Source organism: Acipenser ruthenus, chromosome 4 (assembly GCF_902713425.1).
Source record: "Acipenser ruthenus chromosome 4, fAciRut3.2 maternal haplotype, whole genome shotgun sequence".
NCBI lineage: Eukaryota > Metazoa > Chordata > Actinopteri > Acipenseriformes > Acipenseridae > Acipenser > Acipenser ruthenus.
This window is the reverse complement of record NC_081192.1, coordinates 57,496,247-57,516,255: the sequence shown is the minus strand read 5'-3', so window position 1 is coordinate 57,516,255 and position 20,009 is coordinate 57,496,247. Positions and strand designations below refer to the sequence as shown.

The window sequence follows — 20,009 nt, the reverse complement described above, 5'->3', positions numbered from 1 at the left end:
GGTGTGGAGGTTGCTCCACACCAGGTTACCTGGTTGGAGAGGTAGGAGGAGAACCAGGCCAGAGCAATGCCAGAGATTCCCAGGTCAGCGAGAGAGGATAGTAGAATAGAGTGATCAACAGTGTCAAAGGCAGCAGAGAGGTCAAGGAGAATTAGGACAGAGGAGAGAGAGGCAGCTCGGGCAGAGTTTAGTGAGTTGGTGACAGACAGGAGGGCGGTTTCAGTGGAGTGAGCAGAGCGGAAGCCAGATTGGAGAAGGTCGAGCAGAGAGTGGTTGGACAGGAAAGCAGAGAGCTGGCGGTGGAGGGACGAGCAGGTCAGGAGGTGAGGGGACAGAGGGAGTCGAGGGAGGAGGTGAGGGAGTAGAAGAGGGTGGAGGTAGCAGAGTCTACAGAGTTGTGAGAAGGAGTCGAAAGGAGGGAGGTGAGAGAGAGCAGTGGAGGCAAGGACAGAGGGGGAGAGAGAGAGAAAAAGAGATGAAATAGTGATCAGAGAGGTCCAGGGGTGTGACAGAGAAGGTGGAGGGGAGGCAGGCCCTGGAGAATGTGAGGTCCAGTTGACTGCCAGCTTTGTGGGTAGGGGTGGATGGAGAGAGACAGAAGTCGAAGGAGTGAAGGAGAGGGAGGAATCCGGCAGAGTGGCTGGGGTTGGAGAGATGGATACTGAAGTCACCTAACAGGACAGTTGGGGTGAACAGAGAGGGGAGGGAGGAGAGTAGATAGTCGAGTTCATCGAGAAGGTGAGCGAGGGGTCCAGGGGGGCGGTACAGTACAATTAGCAGTAGTGGACGGGGAGACAAAGTTGGACAGCATGAAATTCAAAGGAGTTAACAGAGAATGAGGAGAGGTCGGAGGGGACAGAAAAGAGTAAGGAGGGAGAGAAGAGGAGACTAGTCCCACCTCCCCGTCCAGTGAGACACGGGGTATGGGACAGGACGTAGAGAGAGGACAGGGCGGCAGGAGTTACAGTGTTATCAGGGGACAGCCAGCTTTCAGTGAGAGCAAGGAAATCGAGAGAGAGATGGGAGGCAAAGGGAGAGATGAAATCAGCTTTGTTAGCAGAAGAGTGACAGATCCAGAGTGCACCAGAGAGTGTGCGGGAGGGGGGAGAGGCAGGGGGATGAGGTTAGAGGGGTTGGAGGAGCAGCAGCGGAGAGAGGGCAGAGGGCGAGGGCGAGAGGACAGAACAGGGATGTGAGAGACAGTCATAGCAGGACAGGTGAGACAAATAGGTACAGTGGGAGCGGTGGGGTGGAGGGTACAGACCTGACTAGTGGATGGCATCTTCCAAAGCGCTGTTAGGTATTATAAATATCATATGGGAGATACTGAAATTGAAGAAGGAATCTATGAAAAAGACCTAGGAGTTTATGTTGACTCAAAAATGTGTTCATCTAGACAGTGTGGGGAAACTGTAAAAAAGGCCAACAAGATGCTCGGATATATTGTGAAAAGTGTTGAATTTAAATCAAGGGAAGTAATGCTAAAACTTTGCAATGCATTAGTAAGACCTCATCTGGAAGTGTTCAGTTCTGGTCACCTCGTTACAAAAAGGATATTGCTGCTCTAGAAAGAGTGCAAAGAAGAGCGACCAGAATTATCCCGGGTTTAAAAGGCATGTCGTATGCAGACAGGCTAGAGGGAAAAAGTTGCCATCATTCTTTACTTTGAGGCACTTGAACCTAGAACCAGTAATTGGTCCCAGAACTCCAGCATTGTCATGCTAAACTCTTGATCCCTTGTGCCACTGAGTAACAAGAAAACTGAGAAATATTGAATTTGTATTTGATTATTATTACACAATTAAAATCAATTTATTCATTTCATCTTTAGGCATTGCCCATGGCTCTGTAGTCGCTGGAGTAATAGGTGCTAAGAAACCCCAGTATGACATCTGGGGCAAGACGGTAAACTTGGCCAGTCGAATGGACAGCACAGGCATCAGTGGCAAAATACAAGTGCCTGAAGAAACTTACCTAATCCTGAAGGAGCGTGGCTTTGCCTTTGAGTACCGGGGGGATATCTACGTTAAAGGTATAAGCGAACAAGAAGGAAAGCTCAAGACCTACTTCCTACTGGGAAGAGTTCAGCCAAACCCACTAATCATGCAGCCCAGAAAACTGACTGGCCAATATTCCTTAGCAGCCGTTGTTCTAGGGCTTGTACAGTCTCTTAACAGGCAAAAACAGAAGCAGATTCTTAATGAGAACAACAATTCCGGTATCATGAAGGGACACTATAACAGGAGGACATTGCTAACATCTGGAGGACCTGAAACTGTCACCCAGGCCGAAGCTGCTGACAAAACTGAATTGCCATAATTATATTATTTTATTTGTGTTGATGTCTTTTTGTATTTCTTTTATATATAAAATAATAAAAAGGGGGTTAGTTTTTTTATAACTGGTTTCAGCCTATTGTCATTTAGAAGTTTGTCTATTTTTTTTTAAGTGAACTATGAGGGCACTTTTACAATGAATACCTTTGCTGTTGGGGCTTACCTCATTCTTACTGAGCAAACTTAAACTAGTCACAATTTAAGAGTGGGTTTCTAAAATGGTGGTCAAAAATTGGTCTAATGAGATAAGGCTTGCATCATACACAGAATATACTATTATAATGTCACTCAAAAGGGTTATAAAAGGTTTAGTCATTGTGTTTCTAGCAACGAAAGACAGGTACGATTTCCAAAGCGCACTAAGTCCTTTCCTGATTCTGCAAAAGGCACTCAGTCCACTGAGTTGTGTTCTTTCAAATGGCTGCCATCATAGGGGGAGCTTGAGAGCTGCTGGAGGATTTTATATTACCAATAAATGAAAGTAAAATGGACAGGAAGAAACCCTGTGATTCTAGTAACTGCTGGAAGAATAGAGAGAGATATGTGAAATGCAAGTAGCACAATGATAGCAGATTGCCTGACTCACTTGATATTAGTGAGTTGAAGGTTTAAAACCACTGTAAAGTTAAATCTGAGGACTTAGTCACTTCATAAAACACAAATAATAATTTCTACATTTAAAAACACACATTTTAAGTTATTTTTAGCAGATATAAGCTGTGCTAGGTACTACTTCGAGATTGCAGCATTAATTTCCTGGGTTCTTAACATCGGCTATACTGTAGTTAGAGGCTAAACTCATGACAGTGTTAATGTACAACTATCTTTATTGATAGCATAACTTGAGTGCCCAGACATTTTTCGGCACCTGACCTTAACCGTGAGTAGGGGGGAGCAAGGAAAAAAGAATGGTTATGTCATGACAGCATACATTTTAAAACAGCCAAGTAAATGTAAAAGAAAAACAAGAAAGTTAACTTTATAGCCCTTTATTTATAGCACTTCCTTTTTAGAGTTTTTTTTTTATTTTTATTGTGCACTTTTAATACTGACTGAAAATATGTTCACTTGCTGTATATACCATTTTGAACACTTCATATACATATACTGTATATGTGTTTCATATATTATATAATTTAATAATTTCTTAACTACGTACAAAGTCCTCAGTCTTGGATTTGGTGCCTAAATTTGCAAAAGCCACCAAGTCCTGGACTGAGGATGTTTTGTGAAACCCATACATTTTAGCTGCTTATTTCTGTACCATCACAAAATGTGTTATTGAGTGTTCAACATATAATTGATCTGACTGATGTGAATACATTCTTCTGGATTAAAGTTTTGAAGACAAAAAAATACAGCTGTGTTTATTTATTTATTCTTGATTATCTCACAACTAGTGCTGGTGGACTGAGTGCGTTTTGGAAAACTGCATCCCATTTTTTTTTCATTGCCCAGTTACAAAAAGAAGAAATAACTAGTAGAACTGGAAATACTAGGGGCATTATTTGAATGATAAGGGGTTGGTTAGACAGCCATCTTGAATTTAAGTTGGCTGGAATGTAATACTTGTTTAATCATTACTAGAAAAACAGTGGCATGTGACTTTGAAAAACAGTCTTTCACGTGGTCTTTTTCAGATACAGTCCTGGTACCAACCTAGGTTGAATAGTTGAAGATACTTCCTGCTGACAAGACAACCTCGAAAAACAGGTTCAGTTCTTTCACACCTGAATATGTTGAGGTGTTGTTCAGAAACAATTCTACAAATTATAAGACACGTTCCCACTGGAGCCTTTTATAATTGCGCTGAGAGTGTAAATCTCACACTCAGAATGTCGATGACAAAGCATTGTAAACGTTTAAACCACAACAGGTTCTATATAAAATATTAAGTACTTTAATGACTTTCATCTGTTTTATTTAGTTTTAATGACTTATATGTTTATAAGTGTTTGGTAGCTACTAATCAAGTTGAGAGTGTACTTTCTCTTGCACTCTTTGTATTACAGACCCGTTTCGTCAATCAATTTGATACTTGGTATTTGCTAAGTAGGTCAACTGAGACAAAAATGAATCCTTCTGTTTTAATGCAGAGACAAAAATATAACACTCCCACCTCAGATTTTAATAAATTATGAATGATAATGAAGGGCCATTAACTCACAACTTCTTGGCTATAATGAGTCTCTCCTGAACAAGATTCACATCAATTTTGATAGCGGCTGATTTCATCTACTTGACATCATTCCAAATAAGACCTACACGGAAGCCAGAGCAATTTTTTTCTTAACCCACTGTCAGAGCCCTTTGTTAGAACAATATGGCATCTCTTACACTTTGCCACCCAGCTCCTCCAAGTCTTTCCAGGCTTGTCAAAATTACATCCTGCCTTATTGTTGGCCCAATGCTTTTGAGTATCTAAAAATAGAAATTGTAACTCCTTACTAAGACATTAAAAGATTATAATCTGCAACAAGCTATGTCCGCAGATTAAACAAAATGCTAATTTGAGTGAAAGTCATTCAGGTTGAGTGGCCAGATAACATGACTATCTGATTATCTTGTGATTTTAAATGTGAAAAAAGCTCACCACTTAGGTGTAAAAATGCCAAAGTAAACTATATTCTATTAGGGACTATCATGTATGCTGTCTATAACAGTGAGAGTTTGTTGTTTTCTCAGAAGCTAAAAAAATAAATAGGATCAATAGACCCCAGCAGCCCATCACCTTTAAAGATCAGAGATGCTGTGACCGAGCTGTTGTTGAGTGGTGTGTAGGTGGTGACGTCACGGACCAGGAAGTAACAGAAACCAAACAATGAATGGCTGATGTGAAACTGAGCACTACGGCGCTCAGCTATTTTATTAAATAAACAAAATAAACAAAACACCAACACTAAACAAAAGGGCACGTTGGCCAAACAAATAAATAAACAATAACGGAAACAAGTATATTTATATATAGCAATTGTTTCTTTCTTTTGCTCGCGCTCTCTGTCTACAAAACCCGTCTCGCTTCTGACATTCTCCACCTTGAGTCGAGAGAGTGGGTCTTTTATATTCTGGCCGAGGGGTTAACTAGCTGTTAATTAATTATTACCCCTCAGCCACAGTCTGCACGAGTTTAGTAAGGATGCGTGACTGTCAGCTAGTTAAATAATCAGTCGCTGATCAGTCACGCATCCTCACAAGGTTTTTAAAATACAAAAACAATAACAGATAATGGTGGCGGCTTTTATCCGCGCCGCAAACAATAATACAAATAATAATAAAACACTGCACATATATATATAGGGACGGGACACTCCGCCACACATGCCCCCCCTGGTGCGCAGCACACATGGCCTCAAAAGGCCACCTCCCCCCTTAGTCCCCAGTCCCGGTTTACAGTCCCGGCCCAGGAACGGGCAGCAACGGGCCAAAGGTGACGGCCACAGTGGAAGGTCCTCCTCAGACCCCAACAGCAGTAGCTGCCAGGCTGACAGCCGTAAGGGTGGTCTCCTTACCTTCCCCCCTACTCTCTGTAGCCGGCAGCTCCCTCTTCTGGGGCTCCGGCCACCGAATTTCCTGCAGCGAAAGTGCTGCGGGGGAAGGCGATCTCCTGACCTCCCCTCCCCTTCTTCATGGCCAGCAGCTTCCCAGGCGAAGCAGAGCCGGTGGTGACCCCATGCGGCGATGGCAGCAGCGGACCCTCGGGAGGCGACGGCAGCAGCGGACCATCGGGAGGCGACGGCAGCAACGGACCCTCGGGAGGAGACGGCTGCAGCGGACCCTTGGGAGGCGACGGCAGCAGCAGACCCTCGGGAGGCGAACTCGGGAGGGGAGCCCCTGGCCATGAAGGCGGCAGCAGGACCCTGCAACTGGTGGCTTCACAGGCAATGCGGAGCAGCAGACAACCCCAGGCGATGCGGAGCAGCAGGCAACCCCAGGCGATTCGGAGCAACAGGGAGCCCCAGGCGATGCGGAGCAGCAGGCAGCCCCAGGCGATGCGGAGCAGCAGGCAACCCCAGGTGATGCGGACAAGCAGGCAACCCCAGGCGATCCAGACGTGGTATCCCTGAGCAGAGAGGGCATGGCATCCCTGAGCGGAGCGGGCGTGGTATCCCTGAGCGGTGCAAGGCAGGCATCCCTGGGTGGTGCAAGGCAGGCATCCTTGGATGGTGCAATGCAGGCATCCTTGGGCGGTGCAAGGCAGGCATCCCTGGGCGTTGCAAGGCAGACATCCCTGGGCGTTGCAAGGCTGGCATCCCTGGGCGGTGCAAGGCTGGCATCCCTGGGTGGTGCAAAGCTGGCATCCCTGGGCGGTGCAAGGCCGGCATCCCTGGGCGGTGCAAGGCTGGCATCCCTGGGCGATGGCGAACTGGCATCCCAAGGCGATGGTGAACTGGCATCCCCAGGCGATGCACAACAGGGCAGTGGTGGTCCCTCAGGAGGCGACGGTGACAGCGGACCCTCGGGAGGCGATTGCAGGAGGGGAGCCAGGACCAGCGGTGGTGCTGGGGTTGGCCCTCTTAACAGCCGCTGCGACCCGCCAGTTTTCCCCCTTGCTCGGCTCAGCAGCCTATGCAAGGGTGGCTGCGGACCGTCAGCCTCCTGTCCCGGTCCGTCCTGTCTTGAAGGAAGAGGCAGCTCCTGCTCCTCTCCCTCGGGTGGTGGTGGAGGCAGAGGCAGCTCCTGCTGCTCTGCTCCTGGCGAAGGCGGCAGGGGCTCCTCCCCTTCTAGCTGCAAAGGCGGCAGGGGCTCCTCCCCTTCTGGTGGCAAAGATGGCAGAGGCTCCTCCCCTTCTGGCAGCAAAGGCGCCAGGGGCTCCTCCCCTTCTGGTGGCAAAGGCGGCAGGGGCTCCTCCCCTTCTGGCGGCGAAGGCGGCAGGGGCTCCTCCCCTTCTGGCTGCAGCGGGGGAACCAGCAGGCATGCTCCCTATGCTGGCAGAGGTGGGAGCAATACACAGTCCTCCCACGGCGGAGGAGGCGGCATCAGTAGGTATTCTCCCTCTGCTGGTCGAGGGGGGAGCGACAAACAGTCCTCCCAGGGCGGTGGAGATGGCACCAGCAGGTATTGTCCCTCTGCTGGTGGAGGTGGGAGCGACACACAGTCCTCCCACGGAGGTGGAGGTGGCACCAGCAGGTATTCTCCCTCTGCTGGTGGAGGCAGGAGCGACAAACAGCCCTCCCAGGGCGATGGAGGTGGAACCAGCAGGTATTCTCCCTCTGCTGGTGGATACCTGGGCTGTGGACGTTCGGCCTTCCCCCTCTTGGGCTGTGGATGCACCGACTCCCCCCTCTTGGACTGTGGACGCACCAACTCCCCTCTCTTTGGCTGTGGACGCACCGACTCCCCCATCTTGGGCTGTGGACATTCAGGGTTCTTCCCACTCAGGCGCAAGACGTTCAGGCTCCTCCCACTCAGGCACAAGACATTCAGGCTCCTCCCACTCAGGCACAGGACGTTCAGGCTCCTCCCACTCAGGCGTAGGACGTTCAGGCTCCTCTCTCTTGGGTGCTGGAGATGGCCGGGTCTGGTCTACTGTCCAGAACCACTCTGCAGCGTCCCCCACCAGACCCTGATTCCATGCCTCTTCATACTGGGGGTCCCCGTAAGGCGCTGCACATAGGAGCCCCCTCCTTCCTGCACTGCTCCTGTTCAGCTGCCCAGTCCGGAGGTCCAAATTGAGTTGGCACCCGGGACCACCACCTCTTGCTCAGCTGCTGCTGCTGTTATTGTTGCAGCTCTCTGCAGCTCTTCCTCCTTCCCATACTCCATTTTCCTCCCATCCTTCTTCACAAGTATTAGAAAAAAAACCGAAAAAAAATCTGCAGTACCCTACTCTGACCTGAGTCCAGGAGGCGCTGGTGATCCCACGGTGAACACCACGTGCGACAGGGTGGCTGGGCAGTGACGTCAGGTCAGAAGCAGGAACCAAACAAAACTGACACCAAGTACTGCAGATTCAAAACAAAAAGACACGGCGGCGCTGTGTATTCAAATACAAAAATAAAATAAAAGGTTTAAACAAAAACACTTGTTCACGAAGCAAAATAAAAGGTTTAAACAAAACAAAATCACAAACACAAAACAAAACAAAACACAGGTCAGGCTGGGCAATTGCTGTCACTGTTCCTGTATTACTATTTTTACTTTTAAGTTTCGTTCTCTCTCTCTCTCTCTCTCTCTCTCTCTCTCTCTCTCTCTCTCTCTCTCTCTCTCTCTCTCTCTCTCTCTCTCTCCTCCTCCTCTTGAACACCCACCATGAGTGCAGTGAGCTGCAGGCTTTTATGCAGGTGATCATCTCCTAGCAACAAATGAATCACTTAATATTAATTTGGGAGATGGCCACCTTCTACACAAGGTTTTTAATTTGAATGGGGCTTCCCATCCACGCTGCTAAACAATACAATAACATAACATTTGGCTACGCCGTCAAAACAATAACAAAACAACGATGCGGCTACACCGTCATATACATAATAAATAAATCATAATACAAAACAATAAATTACACAGGTGGAGGGGGAGACCCCATTTTAAAAATAAATAAACAAAATCCATGTACAGGGCTCCTCGTCCTGTTACATAAACAAAATAAACAAAACACCAACACTAAACAAAAGGGCACGTTGGCCAAACAAATAAATAAACAATAACGGAAACAAGTATACTTATATATAGCAATTGTTTCTTTCTTTTGCTCGCGCGTTCTCTCTATAAAACACGTCTCGTCTCTAACATTCTCCACCTTGAGTCGAGAGAGTGTGTCTTTTATATGCTGGCCGAGAGGTTAACTAGCTGTTAATTATCTTATTACCCCTCGGCCACAGTCTGCACGAGTTTAGTAAGGATGCGTGACTGTCAGCTAGTTAAATAATCAGTAGCTGATCAGTCACGCATCCTCACGAGGTTTTATAAATACAAAAACTATAACAGATAATGGCGGCGGCTTTTATCCGCGTCGCAAACAATAATACAAATAATAATAAAACAGTGCACATATACATAGGGGTTCCACAGGCAATGCGGAGCAGCAGACAACCCCAGGCGATGCGGAGCAGCAGGCAACCCCAGGCGATGCGGAGCAACAGGGAGCCCCAGGCGATGCGGAGCAGCAGGCAACCCCAGGTGATGTGGACATGCAGGCAACCCCAGGCGATCCAGACGTGGTATCCCTGAGCAGAGAGGGCATGGCATCCCTGAGCGGAGCGGGCGTGGCATCCCTGAGCGGTGCAAGGCAGGTATCCCTGGGCGGTGCAAGGCAGGCATCCTTGGATGGTGCAATGCAGGCATCCTTGGGCGGTGCAAGGCAGGCATCCCTGGGCGTTGCAAGGCAGACATCCCTGGGCGTTGCAAGGCTGGCATCCCTGGGCGTTGCAAGGCTGGCATCCCTGGGTGGTGCAAAGCTGGCATCCCTGGGCGGTGCAAGGCCGGCATCCCTGGGCGGTGCAAGGCTGGCATCCCTGGGCGATGACGAACTGGCATCCCAAGGCGATGGCGAACTGGCATCCCCAGGCGATGCACAACAGGGCAGCGGTGGTCCCTCAGGAGGCGACGGCGGCAGCGGACCCTCGGGAGGCAATTGCAGGAGGGGAGCCAGGACCAGCGGTGGTGCTGGGGTTGGCCCTCTTAACAGCCGCTGCGACCCGCCAGTTTTCCCCCTTGCTCGGCTCAGCAGCCTATGCAAGGGTGGCTGCGGACCGTCAGCCTCCTGTCCCGGTCCGTCCTGTCTTGAAGGAAGAGGCAGCTCCTGCTCCTCTCCCTCGGGTGGTGGTGGAGGCAGAGGCAGCTCCTGCTGCTCTGCTCCTGGCGAAGGCGGCAGGGGCTCCTCCCCTTCTAGCTGCAATACCTGCGACAAACAACTCCAATGTAACTAATCAGATAAACTAGATTTCCTATCACTGGGTTTACACAATCATTTGTTCTCATTAAATTGGAGACTCATTACATTTGTATATTCCAATACTAATTGTATGTTAGTGTCAGTGACATGCCTACTCCATGACCAAAAACAAGCAATAAAAGGCTTTGAGTTGTTATACTGATTGTCACAAAGACGGCCGGAGTGGGTGGCATCAGACCAGAGCCAGGAAATAAAATGACAGAGGTGTGGTTTGGTGGAGCTGAGCGAATGGTTTTGCTCAGCATTTAATAAATAAACAGAACAGCAAAATAAAAAGGTTGTAAACACAAAACAGGACACGGCACTTGCGCCAAAATAAATAGACAAACAAAACGTACTAAACACTTAACAAACGGTGCACGGAGACAAACAAACACGGTGAGTACAAAACACTTATTATTATTATTACTTATTTTAACTCCTTTCTCTCTCCCGTTCTCCACTCTCGAACCCCCAAACCCCGAGTGAGTGAAAACATGCTGCTTTTATGCAGTTGTACCGAGACTCGACTGCTAATCAATCATTCAATTGGAGTCGCGGTACAACTGCACGTGAATCAATAAAGTGCAATTCCCCGTGCTCACATATTACATTTTACTTGCACGTGAAGTGCTGTGCCACCCTCGTGCCTAAATACAAATATACATTTTAAACACTCGTGTTACACAGACCCGTTTATATCCCGTGTACCAATAACTATACACCAACATTTAACACACCACACGCAACATATAACAGAAAATACACACGGGGGGGGCACTTCGTCACATATACCCCGCCCTGTGCAAAGCACACATGGCCTCAACGGCCACCTCCCCCCTTAAAAACCCAGCAGTCCGGGCTGGGAACGGAGGCTTCAGTGGGCCCATGGCTGGCAATGCTGTCAGCACCTCTGCCGGTAGTGGCACGGCTGACAGCATGCTGGTCCACTCCTGCAGCGAAATTGCTGCGGGGGATGCTGGTCTCCTGACCTCTCCCCCTTTCTTCGTAGCCAGTAGCTCCCCTTTGTGGGGCTCCGACCACAGTACTTCCGGCAGCGAAGAAGCTGCAGTGGGAGCAGGTCTCCGGACCTTCCCCACGATCTCCGGCAGCGAAACTGCTGCAGTGGAAGCAGGTCTCCTGACCTCCCCCACGATCTCCGGCAGTGTAACTGCTGCAGTGGGAGCAGGTCTCCTGACCTCACCCACGATCTCCGGCAGCGAAACTGCTGCAGTGGAAGCAGGTCTCCTGACCTCCCCCACGATCTCCGGCAGTGAAACTGCTGCAGTGGGAGCAGGTCTCCTGACCTCACCCACGATCTCCGGCAGCGAAACTGCTGCAGTGGGAGCAGGTCTCCTAACCTCCCCCACGATCTCCGGCAGCGAAACTGCTGCAGTGGGAGCAGGTCTCCTGACCTCCCCCACCTTCTTCGTGGCCGGCAGCTCCCCTTGGTGGGGTTCCGGCCACAGTACTTCCTGCTGCGATACGGAGCAACTGGCAGCCCCAGGCGATGCGGAGCGGCTGGCAACCCCAGGCGATGCGGAGTGGCTGGCAACCCCAGGCGATGCGGAGCAGCTGGCAACCCCAGGCGATGCGGAGTGGCTGGCAACCCCAGGCGATGCGGAGCGGCTGGCAGCCCCAGGCGATGCGGAGCGACAGGCAGCCCCAGGCGATGCGGAGCGACAGGCAGCCCTAGGCGATGCCAGACAGGCATCCTTGGGCGAAGCGTGGCAAGCATCCTTGGGCGAAGCGTGGCAGGCATCCTTGAGCAAAGCGAGGCAGGGAGTCAGGACAAACTGGGGTGCGGGTGTTGGCCCTCTTCTCGACCTCTGCGCCCGGGCGGTTCTTCCCTGTGCTTCCCTCAGCAGCCTATGCAAGGGCTGCTGAGGACCGCCAGCATCTAGTCCTGATCCTTCTGGTGAAGGGAGAGGCAGCTCCTGCTCCTCTCCCCCTGATGGTGATGGAGGCAGAGTCAGCTCCCGCTCCTCTCCTCGTGATGGTGGGGAAAGTGATACCAGCAGGCATTCATCCTCTGCTGGTAGGGGAAGTGATACCAGCAGGCATTCATCCTCTGCTGGTGGAAAGGGACCCAGCAGGTATTCACCCTGTGCTGGTGGACGGGAACCCAGCAGGCATTCACCCTCTGCTGGTGGACAGGGACCCAGCAGGCATTCACCCTCTGCTGGTGGACAGGGACCCAGCAGGCATTCACCCTCTGCTGGTGGACATGGCGGAGGCAGAGGCAGCTCCTGCTGCTCTGCTCCTGCCGGTGGAGGTGGTGGAGGCAGAGGCAGCTCCTGCTGCTCTGCTCCTGCCGGTGGAGGTGGCGGAGGCAGAGGCAGCTCCTGCTGCTCTGCTCCTGCCAGTGAAGGTGGCGGAGGTAGAGGCAGCTCCTGCCGCTCTGCTCCTGCCGGTGAAGGTGGGAGCAGCGTGTAGTCTCCTGGCGACGAAGGTGGGAGCAGCGTGTAGTCTCCTGGCGATGGAGGTGGGAGCAGCGTGTAGTCTCCCTCTTTTGTAGGGGACTGGTGCTGCTCTGCCTCTCTTGCAGGGGACTGGTGCGGCTCTGCGTTTCTTGCAGGGGACTGGTGCGGCTCTGCCTCGGAAGGGGAAACCAGCAGGCATTCTTCCTCTGCTGGCGGAGATGGGGACAGCAGGCATTCTCCCTCTGCTGGTGGACATGGGGACAGCAGGCATTCTTCCTCTGCTGGTGGAGGTGAAACCAGCAGGCATTCTCCCTCTGCTGGCAGCTTGGGTCCTAGGGCTGTGGAAGCCCCAACTTCCCTCTCTTTGGGCTGTGGACGCACCGACTCCTCCCTTTTGGGCTGTGGACGCACCGACTCCTCCCTTTTGGGCTGTGGATGCACCGACTCCTCCCTCTTGGGCTGTGGACGCACCGACTCCTCCCTCTTGGGCTGTGGACGCACCGACTCCCCCCTCTTGGGCTGTGGACGCTCGGGCTCCCCCCACTCAGGCGTAGGACGTTCGGGCTCCTCCCACTCAGGCGTAGGACGTTCGGGCTCCTCCCACTCAGGCGTAGGACGCTCTGGCTCCTCCCACTCAGGCGTAGGACGCTCGGGCTCCTCCCGCTTGGGCTGTGGACGCTCAGGCTCCTCCCGCTTGGGCTGTGGACGCTCAGGCTCCTCCCCTTCAGGCATAGGACGTGGCAGCAAGGGCTCCTCTTCTTCATCCTGCATGGGGCATAGGGCCAACGTGTGCCCATATGCCCCACAGCCAGGGCACCACTCCCCCCATCCCAGTCTTTGGGCCATTGCCTGAAGGGTCCTGTGGACAGAGCAGGGTATGGTGGTGTGGCTAGTTTGGCCACAGTCGAAACACCACAGCCCTGCTTCCGCCTTTCTCCCTTTGCCCTCCTGTGCTCCTCTCCAGCCTCTTCTCCCCATTTATTTTCCTTTTGTTTTTTTTTGTTTTTTTCAACAAAAAAAAACTGCGGTTCCAGCTCTGGCCTGAGTCCTGGAGGCGCTGTAGATCCCACGCAGGACACCACGTGTCACAAAGACGGCCGGAGTGGGTGGCGTCAGACCAGAGCCAGGAAATAAAATGACAGAGAGGTGTGGTTTGGTGGAGCTGAGCGAATGGTTTTGCTCAGCATTTAATAAATAAACAGAACAGCAAAATAAAAAGGTTGTAAACACAAAACAGGACACGGCACTTGCGCCAAAATAAATAGACAAACAAAACGTACTAAACACTTAACAAACGGTGCACGGAGACAAACAAACACGGTGAGTACAAAACACTTATTATTATTATTACTTATTTGAACTCCTTTCTCTCTCCCGTTCTCCACTCTCGAACCCCCAAACTCTGAGTGAGTGAAAACATGCTGCTTTTATGCAGTTGTACCGAGACTCGACTGCTAATCAATCATTCAATTGGAGTCGCGGTACAACTGCACGTGAATCAATAAAGTGCAATTCCCCGTGCTCACATATTACATTTTACTTGCACGTGAAGTGCTGTGCCATCCTCGTGCCTAAATACAAATATACATTTTAAACACTCGTGTTACACAGACTCGTTTATATCCCGTGAACCAATAACTATACACCAACATTTAACACACCACACGCAACATATAACAGAAAATACACACAGGGGCGGGCACTTCGTCACACTGATATAGACACATTGAGTCACCTACTACTGTAGACAGATTACAAAAAAATGGTGTGCATGTACCCCCCCAACATTACAACCCCATAAACAATTTAAGAAAACAATCCAGTTTTACTTCCATTTTCTGGTACATTTTTGTACTAACCTAATAAGAGGTAAATAGTACACAGAACAAACCAAAAAATAAATTGGCAACACTTTACTGTTATATTTGTATGCATTTAAATGTTAATTACTTGTTATTTGGTCTTGTCGCAGTTATATAAAGATGTTTTGTTATGTTGTGTCTACCATAGTGAATGGTACAGTATGTCATTTATCAAGCCAAAACTACCAGGAGCACCAATTCTCGTCATACCACTTTTTATCACACATAAAAAATAATTCAAGCATGACAACATAGTGCATTTGGGGGAGGGAACGTACCATTTTGGCATTCTAAAAGTTTTTGTAAATATAACCAGTATTTACTGTATTTATAATTGCAGGTAATACAACATAGAATAGTGTATTAGTTTGATGAGGCTGTTTTACAGGCAAAATGATTATGTGCAGTTGTACTTTCAAAGATGCAATCAATGTTTTTTAATTGGGATGTCATTGTTGTTTGCAAAAAAATCTGCAGTGATGGGATGATTGTTTAATTACTGCTATTACACAGCCTAGGATGAGTCTTAACTGACATTTCTAAACACAATTCTAATTATTTTTATAATTGTATTCACACATAATGGATCATAACTCACCTACAGAATTTGTTCCCACAATATGTTACTCATTTAAATCAGCGCAGCAGTTTCCATGGCACCTTTTTCTCACTCTGTTTTGGTAGTATTTTTGGGTTGTGTGTGTTTCCATGTAGTTTTCTTTTTCTGCAGAGAAATCTACGACCCAACGTGATTTAACCCATTAAATGCAAGGCTACTTATTCAATGTAGATACATAAAGAGCAAATAAGAAGCTGAGTGATTGGCATATGTAGCATGTTTGCCCACTGTTCAGCCCCAGTAAACCACGTTGGGCCGGGTTAAATACATGTGTAGTTTGCAGTGGGGATGCCCCTCGCCAGGTATCTGCAGAGAAATCAGCGGCCCGACGTGATTTAACCTGTTAAATGCGAGGCTACTTATTCGACGTAGATACATAAAGAGTGAATAAGAAGCTGAGCGATTGGCATATTTACCCGCTGTTCTTCCTCAGTAAACCACGTTGGGCCGGGCTAAATACAAGTGGAGCTTGCAGGAGGGTTGCCCCTCTTCAGGTACCTGCAGAGAAATTGGCGGCCCAACGTGATTTAACCCGTTAAATGCAAGGCTACTTATTCAACATAGATACATAAAGAGTGAATAAGAAGCTGAGCAATTGGCATATGTAGCAAGTGTACCCTCTGTTCTTCCCCAGTAAACCACATTGGGCCGGGCTACAGACGTGCTCAAATTTGTTGGTACCCTTACAGCTCATTGAAATAATGCTTCATTCCTTCTGAAAAGTGATGAAATTAAAAGCTATTTTATCGTGTATACTTGCATACCTTTGGTATGTCATAGAATAAAGCAAAGAAGCTGTGAAAAGAGATGAATTATTGCTTATTCTACAAAGATATTCTAAAATGGCCTGGACACATTTGTTGGTACCCCTTAGAAAAGATAATAAATAATTGGATTATAGAGATATTTCAAACTAATTAGTTTCTTTAATTAGTATCAAACATGTCTCCAATCTTGTAATCAGTCATTCAGCCTATTTAAATGGAGAAAAGTAGTCACTGTGCTGTTTGGTACCATTGTGTGCACCACACTGAACATGGACCAGAGAAAGCAAAGGAGAGAGTTGTCTGAGGAGATCAGGAAGAAAATAATAGACGAGCATGGTAAAGGTAAAGGCTACAAGACCATCTCCAAGCAGCTTGATGTTCCTGTGACAACAGTTGCAAATATTATTAAGAAGTTTAAGGTCCATGGAACTGTAGCCAACCTCCCTGGGCGCGGCCGCAAGAGGAAAATCGAACCCAGAGTGAACAGAAGGATAGTGCGAATGGTAGAAAAAGAACCAAGGATAACTGCCAAAGAGATACAAGCTGAACTCCAAGGTGAAGGTACGTCAGTTTCTGATCGCACCATCCATCGCTTTTTGAGCGAAAGTGGGCTCCATGGAAGAAGACCCAGGAGGACTCCAGTTTTGAAAGAAAAACATAAAAAAGCCAGACTGGAATTTGCTAAAATGCATATTGACAAGCCACAATCCTTCTAGGAGAATGTCCTTTGGACAGATGAGTCAAAATTGGAGCTTTTTGGCAAGTCACATCAGCTCTATGTTCACAGACGAAAAAATGACGCTTTCAAAGAAAAGAACACCATACCTACAGTGAAACATGGAGGAGGCTCGGTTATGTTTTGGGGCTGCTTTGCTGCGCCTGGCACAGGGTGTCTTGAATCTGTGCAGGGCACAATGAAATCTCAAGACTATCAAGGCATTCTGGAGCAAAACGTACTGCCCAGTGTCAGAAAGCTTTGTCTCAGTCGCAGGTCATGGGTCCTCCAACAGGATAATGACCCAAAACACACAGCTAAAAGCACCCAAGAATGGATAAGAACAAAACATTGGACTATTCTGAAGTGGCCTTCTATGAGTCCTGATCTGAATCCTATTGAACATCTATGGAAAGAGCTGAAACCTGCAGTCTGGAGAAGGCACCCATCAAACCTGAGACAGCTGGAGCAGTTTGCTCAGGAAGAGTGGGCCAAACTACCTGTTAACAGGTGCAGAAGTCTCATTGAGAGCTACAGAAAACGTTTGATTGCAGTGATTGCCTCTAAAGGTTGTGCAACAAAATATTAGGTTAGCGGTCCCATCATTTTTGTCCATGCCATTTTCATTTGTTTTCTTATTTACAATATTATGTTGAATAAAAAATCAAAAGCAAAGTCTGTTTTCTATTAAATATGGAATAAACAATGGTGAATGCCAATTACTTTTGTTAGTTCCAAGTTATTTCAGAGAAAATTGTGCATTCTTCGTTTTTTGTGGAGGGGTACCAACAAATTTGAGCACGTCTGTAAATACAGGTGTAGCTTGCAGAGGGGGTGCCCCTCGCTGGGTGCCTGCAGAGAAATCAGAGATCCAACGTGATTTAACCCGTTAAATGCAAGGCTACTTATTCAACATAGATACATAAAGAGTGAACCAGAGGCTGAGCGATTGACAGTTGTAGCAAGTGTACCCGCTGTTCTGCCCCAGTAAACCACGTTGGGCCTTGATAAATACAGGTGTAGCTTGCAGGGGGGGGTGCCGCTTGCTGGGTAACTGCAGAGAAATCATCGGCCCAACGTGATGCTTTTTCCAGTGAAGAAGCTGTGCAATTGGCATATGTGGCATGTTTGCCCTCTGTTCTGCCGCAGTATACCACGTTGGGCCGGGCTAAATACAAGTGGGACTTGCAGGAGGGTTGCCCCTCGCCAGGTATCTGCAGAGAAATCAACGGCCCGACGTGATTTAACCCATTAAATGCAAGGCTACCTATTAAACATAGATACATACAGCGAATAAGAAGCTGAGCGATTGGTATATGTAGCAAGTGTACCCGCTGTTCTGCCCCAGTAAACTACATTGGGTCAGGCTAAATACAGGTGTAGCTTGCAGAGGGGGTGCCCCTCGCTGGGTACCTGCAGAGAAATCAGCGATCCAACATGATTTAACCCATTAAATGCAAAGCTACTTATTCAACGTAAATATATAAAAAGCGAGTAAGAAGCTGAGCGATTGGCATATGTGGCATATTTACCTGCTGTTCTTCCCCAGTAAACCACGTTGGGCCGGGGTAACTACAAGTGGGGCTTGTAGGAGGGTTGCCCCTTGTCAGGTACCGGCAGAGAAATCGGCGGCCCAAAGTGATTGAACCCTTTAAATGCAAGGCTCTTTCCAGCGAAGAAGCTGTGCAATTGGCATATGTGGCATGTTTGCCCTCTGTTCTGCCCCAGTAAACCACGTTGGGCTGGGCTAAATACAAGTGGGGCTTGCAGGAGGGTTGCCCCTCTTCAGGTACCTGCAGAGAAATCGGCGGCCCAAAGTGATTTAACCCTTTAAATGCAAGGTTACTTCTTCAATGTAGAGAAATACATTTATGCACTTAAAAGCTTGCGAATAAGAAGCTGGCGAATAAGAAGCTGGCGAATAAGCCAACTTCAGCCTCGTGTTTTACAGTGTAAATGTATGAAAAGATGACAGACGTAGCCATAATACAGTCACATTTAATGTCACGTCTGTTAATGTCACACTCTGCTTATTCTCATCAAATTGAAATGTCCCGGCCCGAATATAATACATGCTGTGACTCTGATGTTTTGTTTTTAAAATGTATTAATGTTCAATGCATTGCTGAGTTTGTTGCGCTCACGTATCAGGTGGTGTCTGGAATGATCCAAATGCATTTAAAACAGCGGGTGGAGGCGTGAAATAAATATATTTATAACTTCTCTTATGCAATTATTTCAATAGCGATGAATACCCTTTGCGGTCCATTTCAATAAATTAAAAGTAAATCAGCTCATTTTTGCTGTTTAATCTACTATTTGTTAATAATACAAGTAAAACTTAAAAGAAAAGTTTGAAGTATCTAGTATTGCCAGGCAGTCTCCCATCCAAGTACCAACCAAACACGCATATTATTATTTTTACACAACAAAGACAAACCAAGAGTGTCGAAACTGCAACAAGATGCACGATTATTATTATTATTTATTTCAGTACAACAGCTGTGTCCCCCACTTTGGATTGAACCCTCGATCCTCCGGTCAAGAGTCCAAAGCCCTAACCACTACTCCACACTGCTGCCCATGCTGGCCTTCAACAAATAACTAGTTTTCTGCTCACGGGCCAGATAATTTTGTGTGTTTCTGTGTGAGTGTGTGTTTCTATGTGTGTGTTTCTATGTGTGTGTGCGCGTGTCCGTGTGCTTGTGAGTGTGAGTGTGTGCACGTGCGTGTGTGTGTGTTTGTGTGCTCGCGCGCGTGAGAGAGCATGCTTGCGTGCGAGTCGTATATAATTTAGTGTGTGTAAAGAAAAACGGTTTTGTCACTTGCACTAAACCCTGTTTTTAACATTTTGTTTTTCAGTCAGCATAACGCTATACAACACAGTCCGTTTAATTACTGTATGAACATATCATACAAGTTTTAAATGTTTACAAAACTCGACAGTGTTGCCGAATTTGACATTCAAACTTGTTTTGTTTTAATCACTTTTGTCTGCTTGTTACTTTTTTAAGCTAACACATTCAAATGACCCTTGTTTGTTACATTTTAAAAGATTGATTTAAACGTTACAATGTAAATCTTGACTCAGTAGCTACCATTAAATGTTTCGGTGACTTTCTTTGATGCGCTATTAATTTTAGGTAACTTGCAATATATATATATATATATATATATATATATATATATATATATATATATATATATATATATATATATAATATATATATATATATATATATGTTTTTTTTACATGAAACTTGTTCTTTTATGTAGGTATATAAATGTCAATTGTTGTGGATAAGCATCAGCCAAATCAATTAATATGACGTAGTTTTCTAGCTTGCTATCTATTAATTTATTTATACATTGATAATATAAACATGTATTCATTTCTACATTTATTTAAAAATATTT

At 47.5% G+C, this 20,009-nt stretch overlaps 1 protein-coding gene across 2 annotated transcripts in view; it reads left to right on the top strand.

Moving 5' to 3' along the window:
• adcy8 (adenylate cyclase 8 (brain)) overlaps positions 1 to 3,680 on the top strand; it is a 229,790-nt gene extending 226,110 nt beyond the window's left edge. For both annotated transcript variants that reach the window (XM_033998810.3, XM_033998809.3), the window contains one exon: positions 1,832 to 3,680. In XM_033998810.3, coding sequence (XP_033854701.2) covers positions 1,832 to 2,319 — 488 coding nt within the window. In that variant the 3' untranslated portion in view covers positions 2,320 to 3,680. The remainder of the gene's footprint in view (positions 1 to 1,831) is intronic.
• Positions 3,681 to 20,009: the final 16,329 nt, after the last annotated feature.